We start from the raw sequence: 16,838 nt of genomic DNA on the forward strand, positions 1-16,838 counted from the left end.
AGTCAGCTGTCAGGAAAGGTCCTAACCTCAGATTATGGGATCATTTATAGAGAAACAACTGCCTCCATGGAGGACAGGTGACACAATTCTCCTACCGATTTATCTAGTCAACTTCTGAAGAGGTTCTTGCATCCTTGGGTGGTCTGTGGGCTGAATGTTTCCCCTTGTGGTTCATGTTCTTGGTCACTTATTCACCACTGCAGTAGTGCTAGAGGTGGCACCTAGAAAGGGGTGATTCAGTCACCTGGACTCTGCCCTCATAAATGAATCAAAAATCATCGTCATGGGATCTGGCTTGTTAAAAAAGCATCTGTGGCCCCCTCTTGCCCTTCTGCCTTCCACCATGGGATGATGCAGCAAGAAGACCCTCAGCAGATGCCAGTGCCATGCTCTTAGAATCCCCAGTCTCCAGAATTGTCAGAAATAATTTGTTGTTTCAAAATTACCCACTCTGAAATATTTACAAAACAAATGAAGACAGATGAAGACCCTATAAAAGCTCCTATTTCTTTTTTCTGGCACTAGGGATTGAACTCAGGGATGCTCGACCATTGAGCCACACCCCCAGCCCTATTTTGTATTTTATTTAGAGACAGTGTCTCACCGAGTTGCTTAGTGTCTCACTTCTGCTGAGGCTGGCTTTGAACTCAATATCCTCCTGCTTCAGCCTCCTGAGTTGCTGGGATTATAGGCATGTGTCACTGGGCCCAACCTATTGTTTCATTCTAAAAAATGAAGCTGAGCTAATATTAGTTAGTAGTTCTTGGTATGTTATTTTCTACTGAAAGACCTTTGAGACCCCAGAATTTCACAGTAAAATACAGGCTCCTGTATTCCCAAACTACAGTACCCATGTGTATTTAATAGAACTGCTGTTAGCTGCAGTTTAAGGATTGCAGTTCAATCCTTTGTGGAGACATCCGGGTTTAATCTAGGATTTCTCAGTACTTTGTATTCTTTATGCATCAATTTGCCTTGATGCCTAGATTTCCAAATCAAAGGGAACACAACTTAATTTCAACCTGAAGTAAATGGAAAATTGATGGGTGCTGCCCTGTTGGAAAATTGTAGCACAAAACAACTTGTCTGATCCCATGAAATAGAACCATTTGGAGAAAAATAAATTAACTCTATTTTAAACTCAAAGTCCTCATTTCTTCCACTTTTCCTTTCCATTCCCCTTTTAATGGTATTCTTAGATTATTTTGCCCCACATCCCCTTTCTCTGCTTTTTCTTATCTCTGTGTCATTCTGTGTGCCATCAGTAAGCAATGACTGGGATATTGCGGTGGTGTTGTCTCTCCAGGCGCTGTAGTCCTCAGGGAGAGACCACGTGTCCTCCCAAAGTGCCCACAGTTCCTCACCCTTATCCTTCTGATGCTGACTCTTCACAGAAAGTCCTCTGGATGTCCCTGCACATCCCAGCCAGGATACGTGGCAGTGGCAGCAGGGGTATGTTTTATTGATCACTGGATTCAAAATCCATTCCTTAAGAAAAGGACTATGTGTGGAGACTTGGAAGGAGACAATTTCATTGAAAAATCAAGTCTTTGATCCCCAATTCACTAAATGACTCAGTCACCAAATTTACTTGTTTGACCCTGAAGTTTGAGTTGAGAGCTGCCGCAGTCTGGCAGGGCACAAATCACGAGCCACTCAAGAGGAACAAACTTTATTTCTGAACTCCACCAGCACACTCCACACACGCTCCCCAGGAATTCTCCCGAACGCCACGTGGCTCCTCCTGGAACCACCAACCGGAAATCCCTCCTTCGGTACTTCCCCAACCCATGCAAACTCTTCAGGAATCCCAGCGAGAGCTCAACCAGAACTCAATGGGAACTCCGGCAAGAACTCAAAAGTTATCATCTTAATGGCTCGCTGGCGTCACCTCTCAACCACTACTTCTGGCAAAAATGCCATGCGTCATCCCGACTAGGCTGTGGCCCTCAACAGAGAGCAGTTTATTTTTTTTATTTTTTATTTTCAGCTAGAAACTGAAAGGTAGACAGAGGCTGAGAGGGCATAACAAGAACATATTTTTGAAGAAAGATTTCTACTGAATATATTCTTCATTAATAAATTTATTCATAGGAAGAATGTAAGGATTCTGAATATTCAAGAATCTATTAACAAATAGATTCTTCATGAATGTATTTATAAGAAGAGTTAAGTTTTTAAGAGGAATACATTTGAAAGAGAATATACTCATGAAGACTACATTCTCCAACATTATGAATATGTTCATAGGAACACTTCATATTCAAAATAATATTCTTCAGTCCTGGGAGTGGCAGAGACAAAACTGAATACTTCTTAACGTGATATGAAGCAAAAGACTAATGAGTAAGTGGAAACTTGGTGATTTATTAGGTGGTTGAGAAATGTTACTAGATCACACAGCTGGCCAGGTCCAGGATGAAGGATTCAAACTCTGACCACAGCCCAAGTACTTTCCACTATACTCAGTGTCCCCATTACTTACCCTATATTCAACAATGACTCATCCCAGAAATCCCAGGCATGTTTGAAAGTCAGCATTCAGTAAGGGAAAGATGTTATGTCTTAGAGTTTTGTGTTATCAAAGAGTCAGTGTCTTGTGCTGTCACTCTCGGAAATTCTTTGAATATGTGGGTTATTTAAGGTCAGGATGTCTAATCACAAAGGGAGTGAAGTTTTCAGAGATGGTTAAGGATAGGCTTTTTTCTGAACATTCTAGGGCTGTTGGAAGTGAAAGGAATTTATTTTTTATAAAACGTACCTGAAATTACAGGCATTCAGACTACATTCTCAAAAGTCCTAAGCTCCCTTAGGATTCTTGCTAATGATCTAGTTTCCAGCATCCTACATACTTACGATATGTTGTACAAATGGTCCTTTGGGGGAATCTAATAACCTAGAAGTCTGTATTTCTTAAAGCCCTGTTGGCTTTTGCTTTCTCCCTGACTCAAACCATATTCCAGATGGGAATTCAGAAGAGAGACCAGGGCCAGTATCCTCCACCCTCTGCATTGTTTCTGGATGGTGTGTGGGTGCGGTCCTCCCAGTAGAGTGCAAGATTTCAACTTTTAGCAGTTCAACCCTTTCTGGAGAGTATTGAGAGAGGGGAAGGAGACTGGCTGGAATGTAGTAGAAGCCAGAAGACGACGGAGCTGAGTCCAGGATAACCCATGGTCCCTCAGCAGCATCCAGCCACTCTAAGAGAAGCAGGCCTCGTGGAGTTGGCACATGCTGATCAGCTTTGATGCAAACTCAAAGGGTTTGTATGTGGGAGATTCCTTGTAGCTTGGTCCAATGCCAAAGAAATGAGTTCCTGCTGCTCTTCGGTCCTGCTCTTGTTTGATTGATACCTACTTAATGGCTGCCATTAGACATCAGGACCCTATATATGTTATGTTGCTTATATTTGTATGCATGCAAATACCCACCAAAATCAAATTTAAAAAACCCTGGTGTAGATATTACTTTCTTGTTTTACAAAGAAGTTACATCTGTCTAGGAAGTTGCAGAGCTGAGATTTGCATTTAAATTCTGTTGGCTTGTGTCATTTATCGATGCAACAAATAACTTACTATGCTTCAAGTGCCAGGGTCTATGCCAAGCGCAGGGAATCAGTGATGAACAGGACTGATGTAGACTTTATCGCCACGAGCGCAGGGAATCAGTGATGAACAGGACTGATGTAGACTTTATCGCCACGATCTTCCAAACTAGTGGGAACAGACAAGTAATAACAATAAAGAGTGAAGGGTGATAGATGGGGAGATGCCAGTTTCTGAGGGGTCAGAAAGTCAGTTGGGCACCTCACAGTTAAGGTGTCAAGAAAGACTACTGAGAAGTCAGGGGAAGAACACATTGGGCAGTGAGATGGGCAGATGCAAAGGTAGGAGGCGTAAGAGTGGCGTGAATTTGGAGGAAGGTTGAGTATAAATCAAGTGCAGAATATTAAAGAAAGTAAAGGGAGAGGGCAGAGGGCTGAGTAGAATGTCTGCAGTGTGCTGGGGCCAGCAGGGACCAGCTCCCAAGAACTGATGGTGCACATTCTCCCTAACTCCAGTGTTATCCAGCTACGAAACAGCATGGACAGTCAGAGGGTTTCAGCTTCCTGGCTGGGGCACTACTCTGATGAGGGCATTGTTCACCCAGGTGAGAAGATCTGAGTTTCCTTTTGACTATGTTAAGGTCGAGGGTGGCAGAGTGGGGTGTTCTTCAGGTGATGGACACCTGGATCTATCTCTGATCATGTTGGCTTCCAGGAACAACGTTCAATCCCAATTTTGCTTGGTATCATTTGTTCTGGTCTAGGAAATGTGTTGAAATGACATTCATATAATGTGCAAGCCAGGTCTTCCATGGATGATAAACAATGAGCAATTTTAAAATTCTTATTATTTAAAAAAATCCCCAATTTGGTATCTCAAATTATTAACACTAAACCTTTTTCCCTAAGGGAACCTATCCCAAGGAACTCAGTGGTACAGCTGGCTGACTTTGCTGACTAACACATGTAGCAAATCAACCTTTGCTCTTCCACAGCTGGGGAAAACCAGACTATGGTGTGGGTGTAGGTTATAATGATGTGCTCATTAAAGATAGAAAGGTGTGGATTTTGTTTTATCTGTTTATTATCATTTAAAATATATTAAAATTTTAACAGCAGAAGCAGGGAATTTTAATTGCACATGGCAGTCTACAAAAAGCAAAGCAAAACAACAAACCAAATGCCACAGAAACAAAATTTACATAACTGATAATATATTAAAATTACATTTAGATAAGGATCTGAACAAATGTAATGTATGCATATTTCTCAGAGAAGATTTTTTTCTTTCGTTACCTAAAATTGGAGAACTTCTGTAAGCAGAATTAACTTTCTTAAACTGTTAACATTCCTAAGGAGGCAAATGGATGTGGTCAGTTCTGAGTCTCTTCTCTATGAATTCCCTTTTTTCTTCCTACCCTAAAATGATGAATTTCCACTTCCATGAGGGCATTTGTAGCTTGCTGCTCTACATGGAAGAGCAGTAAGAAGCTAAGAAAGAGGTACTTGCCTTTTGTAACTGTGGGACAAACTCCACACAACTTGGGTCTCTGATATAATCAATTATAAAACAAATAAAATCTGATAATGAGTCAGAATTTTTCAAACAAATAACAGATACCGAGCTCCCAACGTTAGAAATATTCCTTCCTAATGGCAGGGTTCTGTAAAGGTGTACACAGGGCCCAGATGTACTTGTCATATAGATCCGACAGGATGCAGGGGAAAACAGCACCCCTGAGCTCTCCACAGAGTGGGAGCCAGGAGGATTTCACTGTGGGTGGTATCTGGCCTACCAGCCAATGCCAGCGTTAGAATGGGGACCCTAGGGGACCCACAGCTGGTGAAAGCTCCTCAGAAGGGTATTATCATCTTCTGGAAGGGCCCACCCAACTGTTCTCCCATGATTCCTGGGCACGTTCTTTTGTGTAAGCTCCTGGACTCCTTGGGGCGGCAACCAAGAAGTGGTTAATGGAATAAAAAAGAGATTTCATGAACTGCAAAATCATGTGCTTATTATTTTTTTTAAAGAGTCATACTTTCCTGAGTAAAGTACACAAAAGCCTTACAGGAAGTCTTTAAAGTGCCAGGCCTCCAGTCAGCAGGTATGAGCCATGTTCAGATGTGGTTCTGGTGAAAACACTAACAATGTGTTGATGCATCTGCTTTTCTGATATTGTACCACTTGAGAGACTTGTGCTTGCAAGATGGAAAATGTCTTCTTTTATGGTGAGGGAAGGACACAGATGTATGTGTGGGCTTCTTTGGTCTGTTTGTTGCAACACATCATAGCAGAAAGGATCCCATCAACGATAACCACATTCATAAAACCACACTTGTGCCTGAGCCTCTGAGTCACTGGCACACCATCACTCTTCAAAATCCTCTACACATGAACCACAGATGCTTGAAAGTGTCCAGATTAAATATGGATATGACCATGGGGACATTCAAATCAAATTGATGGGTGCCAATTTACTGCTGAAAGAGTCCTGGCACTGGCATGAGTTTGGAAGCACCTTTACTCTGTGACATCCTGGCCTGTGACAGTGTCTTCTTCTGTGAGGTCCTGGGAGTTCCTGAACATCAGGATGGAGTTGTAGATCTTCAGCGCGGGGCCCAGCTTGATCTTCATCACTCTGACGATGTCTGTCTGTGTCAGAAGCAGGAAGGCTTTGCCATCGATCTGCTGCAAACAAATAAACAAACACAATTTACAATATCCTGCCATTAAAGCTTGGTTACCCACTGGGAACTCCTGGGTGCTGAATGTGAGACCAAATCATCAAGGCCTCCATGGAGAGCTTGTCAGTGACCACCCATCCATCAACTTCATCTCCTCCTAGGTCTTGGGACTAAAGTTATTTTGAAAAGGTGCTTACTCTCTTAATTAAGAATTCCATATACAAAAATTTTCCAGTATGAATTTCTGTTGTTGTGTTTAAAAAATCTTGGTCTTGAATTTGTATCAAAAGCTGTTAAAGTAATGCTATAAATCTCCAAGAGTTTTGTTTTTTTCCCCCCTGAGAGAATAATATGCAATGTGCATACTATAGCAATACTTATAATACTGGAAACAATCCAGAGTTCCAATAAGAGCTGAAGTAAATAAGTTATAGTATAGCCATGGGATGAGACACTAAGCAGGCACCCAAATTTACTTCTCTATGAAACATTTAATGATCTGAGAAATTTCATGAATTGTTAAGCAATAATACAGCATGTTGACACAAATCTCAAACTTGATTTTTTAAATTAAATGTACATGACCACATGTATACATAATATTTAAAATATTTGAAATTTTACATCAAATATTAACAGAAGTTGTCTTTGGCTGGTGGAAGAGTGATTGGTTTTTATTATCTCCTTTTAATTTTCTTATATCTTAAGTTTGTAAATATTTTATTTATTTGCCTTAAAAACATTTTAAAATTAGCTCAGAAGGATTCCTGGCTCTAAATGAAGATCTAATGTCTGAATGAGTGGTGATAGATGTATCTGTAAGGTTTTTTTTTTTTGTGTGTGGTATTGGGAATTGAACCCCAGGGTTGCTTTACTACTTAGCTATATCCATGGTCCTTTTTAATTTTTTTATTTTTGAGAAGGGTCTTGTTAAGCTGCTTAGGGCCTTATTAAGTTGCTGAGGCTGACTTGGAACTTGGAATACTCCTGCCTAAGCTTCCTGAGCTGCTGGGATTATAGGCAAGCATCACTATATACCTGGCTGTATCAGTGATCTAGATTGTGAGAAATTGTTATACAATGTATATGCATATTAAATCATCATGTTCTATGCCTTGATTTTTTTAAAGAGAGAGAGAGAGAGAGAGAATTTTTTTAAAGAGAGAGTGAGAGAGAGAGATAGAGGTAGAGAGAGAGAGAATTTTAATATTTATTTTTTAGTTTTCAGCGGACACAACATCTTTGTTTGTATGTGGTGCTGAGGATTGAACCCGGGCTGCACGCACACCAGGCGAGCTCGCTACCGCTTGAGCCACATCCCCAGCCCTTCAATTTTTATTAGACAATTAAATATTTTTAAATAGAAAATACTGTAGTGTGAAGTGTGATTTTTTTTCCTTGAGTCAGTAATGGTGAATGGCTAGACTGCTTGTCCACAGCTTCTTGAGGCACTGGGGACCTCAGAGCTTGTCTCCAGAGGCTGCTTGAGTGTCTTTCCCCCTGTAACACCACTGAGGTGATGGTGACGATGCAGCTAATATTTGAGGTACAGCCTGACTCAGCTAAATCCTGGCTCCAGAACCACAGAGGCAGGAATGAAAGGGGTTTCCATACTAGCAACGCTTCCACAAACCTTGAGCCATGGTTCTAAACCTTTTCAAATTTCATAATACAAACCCCTTAGAATTCATGTCTCATTGAAAGTGATGATTCTTATAATGGAAGGAAGAATTACCCTGAGACCCCTGGGGTGGGATTTGAACATTTTAACTCTCTTTTAAAATTCTAATTTGTTATATATGACAGCAGAATGCAATTCAATTCATATTACACAAATAGAGCACAATTTTTCATGTCTCTGGTTGTACACAAAGTAGAGTCACACCACACCTTTGTGTCTTCATACATATACCTAGGGTGTCTGTCTCATTCCACTGCCTTTCCTACCCTCATGCTCCCACCTCTTCCCCTCCCTCCCTTTACCCTATCTAAAGGTGGTCTATTCCTCCCATGCTGCCTCCCATCCCCGTTATGAATCAGCATCCTTATATCAGAGAAAATACTTAGCATTTTTTTTTGGGTTGGCTTATTTCACTTAGCATTTTATTCTCCAACTCCATCTATTTACCTGCAAATGCCATGATTTTATTCTCTTTTAATGCTGAGTAATATTCCATTGTGTATATATACTGCATTTCTTTAGCCATTCATCTACTGAAGGGTATCTAGGTTGGTCCCACAATTTAGCTACTGTGAATTGTGCTGCTCTAAACATTGAAGTGGCTGCATCAGTGTGGTATGCTGTTTTTAAGTCCTTTGGGTATAAACCGAGGAGGGGGATAGCTGGGTCAAATGGTGGTTCCAGTTTTCCAAGGAATCTCTATACCACTTTCCACATTGTCTGTACCAATTTGCAGTCCCACCAGCAATGTATGAGTATACCTTTTCCCCCACATCCTCAGCAACATTTATTGTTGTTTGTATTCTTAATAGCTGCCATTCTGAGTGCAGTGAGATGAAGTCTTAGAGTGGCTTTGACTTGCATTTCTCTAATTGCTAGATGTTGAACATTTTTTCATATATTTATTGATAGATTGAATATCATCTTCTGAGAAGTGTCTGTTCTGAACATTTTAATCCTTTAAAAGTTTGGAAAAGCTTCCTGTGCATTTATGATATATTGAAGATTTATCCATTTAGCACATACTAAAAGCAAATACTTTCCCCAGGGGCTAAAAAGCACACACTATAGGTGGAGGAGAGAGAATATGCCTCCTTCCATCCCTAACATGGGTCTGGCTCTAGCATTTTCAAGCAAAAATTGTTGTCCACATATCCAGTTGTCCTGATAATAAGTGATGATGGTGACGATACAGCTAACATTTAAGGAACTCTGATAACCTTCCATGTATTTGAACCTCCCAGTGACTCTGTAAGGTAGATGAGGAAACCTGAAATTCTAAGCTAAAAGACTTGTGTTTCAGAGGGGAGGGAAGAGAGAAGTTGAGTGACCCGAGCACATAACAGAGTTGGTCAGGAAGGATCAAGCTGGAATAAACTGGCCACAAAGGATTCTCTTTCCTGCTCATCATGCAGACAGACTCCGACAAGGTGGGTAACACAGACAGTAGACTCATGTATGAGGCTGGGTCAACAGTGCCCAGGCTGTGCTGCACTCAGGTGGAATCAGGAGAACCTCGTTTTATTGGCAGCCAGTAGACCAATGCCATTCTGACTGGGCTCCATAGTGCTTCTCTTGAATGCACATATCCTCCGAACTCGAGAGGAAGAGAGGTGTGTGGTGCTTTCTAGAGTTCTTAGGAGGGTACTTCTTTGGTAAGTTCTAAAGCTGTGAATGAGGCTCTGGAATCAGATGTATTTGGGATACAATCCAACTCTGCTCTTTGCTTGTGATGCCTAGCCCTCTTGAACCTGAACTTTTTCGTGGTGAACTGTCAATGTAGAATGTTTCGAGAATCAAAAGATAATGATTATAGGCCTGCACCACATGGCAGGCCTATGGTAATCACTGTCATTATTATTTGCATTACCATTCTGTTGTTGGTATTATTATTTGCAGTATCATTCTGTGGCCCATATGGCTATGGATACTAATTCCAGGAAAAATGTTAAGCAGTTCAGAAAAATCCCAGCCAAGGGAAGGCAGGAGGCAGAGATCTCACAGGATTCTGTGGCTCCTCCACACCCCTCTTGAAGCAGGTGCTGGCAGGGATAACAGGATGGTCCCCCTTCTGCATTTGGAGCAGAGTCCCCTCTACTTCTTGGTTGTAGTCCCAAGGGAAGATTCCTCTCTTCCCCCCCGTATGGCCCCATGCAGAGACTTCATGATTAATTATCTTGTTCATTTACTCTTCCACAAAACAGTATATTTGTGGAGCATACTGTCTAAGCTGAGTGTCACAGCACTCTGTGACAAAGCAGAGCTAAATAAGTGAGAACCAAAGACAGTGGCTGCCCCTCTGCATCAGTCTCTCACTTACTGCTGGGCTCCTGCCCTGCTGGCTCCCTTTTCTCTTGCCTTCCCAAACTGCTCTTATTTATACTTAACTAAACAGAAATAAAGAACTTTTGGGCCAGAAGTATGGAAATATATCTAATTTTTACATTTCTTACCTCTTTCTTGAAGCACTTGGCATGTTCTTCGCAGCCCAAAAGAGACTGTACAAACTCAGCCACCTACAGTGCAAGATGAAAAGCCTAATTTAAGACACACACCTGAAATAATTTGGGGGTTGTAGTAAATCAACATGTGAGTAAAATAAACTTTGAATCCCTCAAACACTTGGGATTTCAATAGTAACTATCAAGTCACATTAGCATTTGTCAGCTGAGCAATTAGTCCTGCCCCCAGTGTCTTTTCTATCCTTTGATCACCAAGCTGACCTATACAGGGTTATGGTGATAATGGTGAAGTGATGGCCTCCCTCTGAGTGGGGTTCTGGCATTCTAGAAGCTTCTTGCACTTGAACCTCCTGACCACACTCCAGTGTCAAGGTAGGCAGGGGACAGTGGCCTCATGCAGCAATATTCACAAGTACCACTGTATTTGTAGGCAGACTTGATGGCAGAGTCCCCTCTTAGGGCTGAGGCTCCAGGTCCTCACCTGGTGCCTGGCAGCCTGGAGGAAATTGTGAATCTATGCTGAGCTGGATTCCCAATTCAACAACCACAAAACTGAAGCCCAAGGAGGTTTAACAACTTACCCAAACTCACACATGGTCAGTGGGTAGCAGAGATGTTTTTGGACCTGGTTTTCTACCTCAAATCCTGAGTTCTGGAGACTTGGTCCCTTTCACTTGACTTCCCAACTCTCTTTTTTACCCTTTCTCTGTCCCCACATGCCCCATGTTCCTTTTAATAAAATAACTCAGTCAAGGATGGACTGTCAACTCAGGAAGCCATGGACTGGTCTCAACAGACAATTTAGGGGAGCTCCCTGAACAGACATGATAAAATGTAGACTCCTAACAAACCCAGATGACTGCTGGGCTCTGGCTATTTCTAGCTGGGTCTGGCACAGTCTCAGCAGGGGAGGAATGGAAGCAGGAGCACAATAGTAAATGGAATTGTGGGAGTGAGATTTGTAGGAGGAACTGTCCTCTTGCTTGTTTTTCCTCTTGGCTCTCTCTTTCACTGAATGGTGAGCGCTCACCCTGTCCCTCTCCGCATCTCACGGGGAAGGTCTCAAGAGGGCTGCAGAGCTCATGGTCTTATACTAACAAGTTCCACCATGGCAGCATTCTGGGAGCACCCACTCCCTCAGAGCCCCCCATGAGACGTAAGAAGATGCTCCTCCTCTCACTGCAGAAGAGCACCGGGTGATGGGTGACCCAGGTTCTAGCACAGTCAGGGAGGACCAATGCCTCCAGACACACCCTGTGGCTGCACACCTGAGTTCTATCTGCTTTATGCTCTTCTGGCACCGTGAGTCTATTTCATCATGGGTCCCTTTGCAATCATCCTTCTAGAGGTGATAAGGACGTAGAAAGTCCCTCCCAAACCAGCCATCACGCAGCATGTGTTGGCACCACCCTGACCCAGGAGCTCTGGGATGAGTGTCCATGTGCTCAGGCCAGCTGTGGTTCTTAGCATGACAGGCCCAGTTTATTCAGAACCTGGGGCTCTGCAACACAAGTGGAAAAAGCTGAGGTTTACTGAGTTCACCTGATTGCCTTCTTCTAGGTAAACAGGATGCACGGAGCATGTGTATAGCATCTGCAGGGAGCAGGAGAAAGTCATGGAAGGCCTCCGGTCAATTGGAACTCAGGTGACAAGAGCTTTGATGGTGGCTAAGGACTCCTAATGGGTCTCTGGCCCAAAACACTGAGAGATGGGGCATCTCTGCCCTTCCCCAGGCTGCTGTTCTATGTGAGCATGTCCTAAACCTGGCCAAGTGTGAGGCTTTGTGCTGGGGTTTGGAAGGGCTGCACCTGTGAGTTAATGGTTCAATGTGTGGTGGGAGGAGAGAGGGGGTGGAGTATAACACGCCTTTCTCATGACTATGACACATGGTCAAATGTGTGACCCTCCAGAGGAGAAGTGTAAAGGCACAGGCTTTTGCAAGAGAAGACTGCATCCAGGTGGGAACATCATAAGGATGGGGTCCCTGAGATGGTCACTGATGTAAGCTCCATCTTCCCATGGGTGGCAATTTGGGATGGATGTGTTGAGAAGACCTTCCAGGTATGGAGAATCACAGGAGGCAGCCCAGAAGCAGGGCCACACAGGGTGGGTGGGAGCAGCACTGAGGAGTCCAGGTCAGCTGGCACTGAGGAGGGCAAGGGGAGTGGCATCAGGAAAGGCAGGGTTGGCATGGCCTCAAGGGTGTGGGTCATATGGGCCATCAGCAGGTGGCAGAAAGCCTGGCGCCCTGGTTCTCCAGCTCAGCCACACATTACATTCACCTGCAGAGCTTTCAGGCTGACTGAAGTCCAGGCTCAGTCCACAGAGATTGCAAATGAATGGAGCTGGACTGCGTCCAGGTGCTGGGTATTTATTTTCAGAGCTCCCCAGCGGATGCTAATGTGCACTGAGGGCTGAGGAGCCACAGTGCCAGAGAAAGCTGGAGAGGTGACCCAGCAGCATCTAGATGGACTCGTGCTGGGTCTTCTGAGTGGGCAGGGCATTAGCGGAGGCATCAGCTGCAGTCAGCAGGAAACATGAGGGCCTGGACACCTGCTCTGCATGGGGAAAAGCCTAGAGCTGAGGAGGAGGGGATACAGGGGTAAAGTCCCCAGAACTGGGGCTGGGTGCCGGGGCAAAAGCAACCAAAGCTGACTCCAGGGAACATGTTCTAGGGTGGGGTTTCTCAACCTCAGTGCCACAACGCCTTGGGTCAGAGAACTGCTGTGGGGCTGTCCTGTGGATGAGGGATTTTTAACAGCCTCCCTGGCCTCTACTCATTAGCTGCCACTAGCAATATTCCCTTTCCAGCTGTGATAGCCAAAAGATGCATCCAGATGTTGCCAATATCCCTGGGGGGATCAAAATCCCCCCAGGTCCTCTTTTAGTGTGGCTCTTTCACAGGGCTGAATGTCATAGAAGGAAAAAGGCAGAGAGAAAAGGGGGACCAGGAGTGAGCTAGAGACCGGTGTGCCATCCCATCTCACTCAGGAGCTGTGGTGGGGGCGCCATGTCAACTGTCGGGACAGTGGCCTCCCTGTGGGATGGAGGGGCTCTTACGTACTTGCTCAAGGGCTTCTGTTCACAGCAGAAGTGCTGCGTGTGGCTCTGGGGGTTTGCTATGTTAAATTGCCCTTTTCTGGACAATGAAACAAGGACTCCATCCCCTCCTCAGTACCAATAGCCAAGAAATCACTGTCCCTGTCGAGGTAAACTGGCTTCTTTTAATGGGAATAAATAATATGTCAAACCAAAGTGTCAACAGAGCAAAGTGAGGGCTGTGAGCGTGGTGGTCTCCTCCTGCAGCTTTGCCCTGGCTCTCCAGAGGCAGTTGGGTAGGCACGTCTCCCTGGCCTACCACCTCTCCCAAACTCTCTGCTTTTCCAGAAAGACATTCCCATTCTACTCAGTCTGTTTTTCCAAAGTAAAGAATAAGTTCCATGAAACCTGTAGAAGCAGACTATATGGCTGAGAATGTAAAAATTGATTCAGTATTACTAGTTGATATTTATTTCCCCTAACAATAAGGTTTATTGACTTTTAATAGCAAGCCCGTTTTGCTACAGGTTTTCCACATGTGAAGTGGTGAGCTTTTAAGGAGAGTAACATCCAAAGGTTTTCCTCTCATTCTCCCCTTCAAAGAAAGTCTTTTTTGTGTGTGTGTGCCCTTCAAGTTTGTGGTAAAATGCGGGTAGCTATTTAATGGCAGAAAATTCAATGAGAGAGGAGTGTCCATTTGTCCTCAGTCCACAAAAGGACAGCAGTGGGGTGGTTCTGCTGTTTCAAAGTAGCAGCTACTCTTTTGGAGACCAGTGGCAGCCCAGGCTTCGGCCATGGCTGTGGGGAGCTCCCCATGGTGTGGGGTTGACATGTGGGCGTGTGTCCTTGGCTGGGGCTGTGGGGGCTGACACACACCATTTTCTACACTGTCAGGAACACAATGTCCTATGGCCAAAATCCCTGCTTTGCTTTGGAAGGACACTGAGTAAGTTAATTGTAGGTATGAGACAGCAGTCTGGGAAGACTAAGAAGGATGACACCGCCTGGGTTCTCAGATGAGCCCTTCACTGTACCCAGCTCACGTCCCCCCCACGACCTACTTTCTCGGCCTCCTCTCCAGAGCGCAGCAGGCCTCTGTTCCGCAGTGGGGCTGCTGCCTTCAATCTTCCTGGATGGTGGTGTTCTCCCTTGCTGAGCCTGGAGATGTGTGCCTGATTGTACTAGCTAAAAGTCCACTGGGGACCATGTTTCCAGTCTGAGTCTCATTTTTTAACAGCACGGTTTATTTGCCCTTTTTTAAGGGCTCAATTGTGAAGGCTGCTATGCTTAGCTAGCAGTACCCTGAATTTTTCAAAATACTCCCTCCTGTGTAAAGTCTGCTTTTAAAGTGACTTCCATCTTTTATAGTTAATGAACATTTAGGGAGCACTTGGTTGAGGCTCAGACAATTTATATGGGGTGCTTTAAGAAGTATTTTAAGATATAAGAGGGGCCAAGCATAACTGAGTCATATCTGTGGTGGTGAATGTGCACGCAACACTCACAGCCTGCCTGCATGTGCTTGGACACACACCTGGCAGGAAGAGACTACATAAAATTCACCTGTGCATTCACTCTCAAATGTGCATCTGACACTCTGAGCGGAGGACAGTTTGCTGTGAAGATGTAAAAATATAAAAATACTTTGGTTTTTACTCTCAGACGTTGATGTATTTGAACAGGATATTTCCCTGGTCTAGAGTAAGAAATGAACTTACACTGACCATAATTTAGCACGAGCTCAAACCCATGTCTAACGGAAGTTTCCCAAAACAATAACCTTTGTGATACATCGTGTATCTATTCTTGCCTTCCATTTCATAACCACTAAATTGACTTCACGGCCTAACTATGCTTTGAAAAACACTGTGGTGGGAGAGACAACCATGGTGATAAAGGAGTTGAAAGCCAGCTCACAGCTCTGGGAGTGTGACAAAGGCCCTGCTTGGCTTCTCTTCACAGGTAGCATCATGCAGAGCAGAGGCCTTTCTCCCAGGCCAGGGTGGCAGACAATGGGAACCTTCTCTCTCGTCTCTTCTGCTATAGACACTCATGTTAGGTCTCTGAATGGCGCTTTACGCAGGATGCCCAAGTTCATTTCAACACACCCTGTCCTCGGCTACTGAGGCTCCCCTATGACCAGTGCTAACAAAGCACAAAAGGAGCCCCAGCCCCCACTGATCCTGCTCAGATCTGCACTGCCCTTTCAAATCATCCTCCTCAATCACCATTTCATTGTGACATCCGGAGCAGGCTCGCACTCCACCATTGGTGGGCACCCACTAAACACCCTGATGTGGACTCCCTTTGGAGAGCTGCCTTATTTTCAAAGATAGAAAAAGAACACAAACACAAAGCCTGCATTTTTCAATCCATCAAAGATCATTCTTGAGGACCTATTTCAGTGCTGAGAGAGGTGCTGTAGTGCATAAAGATACAGGCAAGAAATTTAGGATGTGCTCCTTGTCCTCAAGGGCATCTTGTTAGGATGATACAAAGGCTGAGACAAGTCAACATGAGGGAATTGGGAGAAGGTCGCCTTTGGAATGCCTCCCTGGTGGGAGTCATGGTTACCGAAACACCAGGAAGCATTATGAACAGGGGCGTTCGATGCAAGGCTCTTGGCCTCTCTGATTTTACTTAATTTATAAATGCTCTAAGGCCTTTTCCAGCAATAAAAGGCTGAGATTGTGTGTGCGCGCGCGCACACACACACACACACACACACACACACACCAGAACTCAAGTACTGGGATGTAGCTTTCCTCACAATCCTCACATCCTTTCTCCTTGATCTTCCTTTTGAGAACTTCCCAGTCCTACTGAGACTTTTTTTTAAGTCACCTTCCAAAGTTGTTTTAACATTAAGTGCCAAACTTGAAAATTGTCAGATCAGCCACCAGCCTCCCATTTCCTATTTACTGCTTGATGCTCCTGTTAGGGGGTCCTGTTCTTTTTGCTGTCATGCAAAGAAGCAAATGAAAGTTCTCTCTCCTCCATTAAGAAAAACACAAGATTTCCAAATCTCCTGAAGTCCAACTCTGCAGCCCCAACCAGGACCCTGAGCTGAACTGCCATATGCCTTGCTGCATGGAAGGCTCTTGACTGGCCTCCTTGTGAGGCTTTTCTTCCAGGGGCTTCCTCCAGCTCCTCTTTGAGCTCTCATTTGCATCTCCCCTTCTCCTGCACTTTTTATCTGAGCCTGGTTCCTCAGTGTTCAGAGTTGTCTCTGGGAGCACTGACTTGGTGCCCTTCCCTCACTGGTAATGGCAGTGCCTCCTGTTTCCCTGTGTTGTCCCCTTGCCTCCAAACTGGGCCCTTTCCCCAAAGTTCCAGTATTCTGACAGCTCCAGCATTTCCCCACTTACTGGGCCTCCCAGCTCTCACATATTATTATCCTAATTACCTATTAAACTGTGTAGTGCTGAGA

At 44.3% G+C, this 16,838-nt stretch overlaps 1 protein-coding gene across 1 annotated transcript in view; it reads right to left on the reverse strand.

The window, feature by feature from the left end:
* Window positions 1-4,672: 4,672 nt before the first annotated feature.
* L3mbtl4 (L3MBTL histone methyl-lysine binding protein 4) overlaps window positions 4,673-16,838 on the reverse strand; it is a 464,449-nt gene continuing 452,283 nt past the window's right edge. Inside the window, exons 18-19 of the mRNA XM_027942948.2 lie at window positions 10,361-10,423; window positions 4,673-6,230 (exon numbers count right to left, since the gene is read on the reverse strand). Of these exons, the coding sequence (XP_027798749.2) occupies window positions 6,063-6,230; window positions 10,361-10,423 (231 nt within the window). The 3' untranslated portion in view covers window positions 4,673-6,062. The remainder of the gene's footprint in view (window positions 6,231-10,360; window positions 10,424-16,838) is intronic.

This window comes from Marmota flaviventris, chromosome 16 (genome assembly GCF_047511675.1).
Source record: "Marmota flaviventris isolate mMarFla1 chromosome 16, mMarFla1.hap1, whole genome shotgun sequence".
NCBI classification, from domain to species: domain Eukaryota; kingdom Metazoa; phylum Chordata; class Mammalia; order Rodentia; family Sciuridae; genus Marmota; species Marmota flaviventris.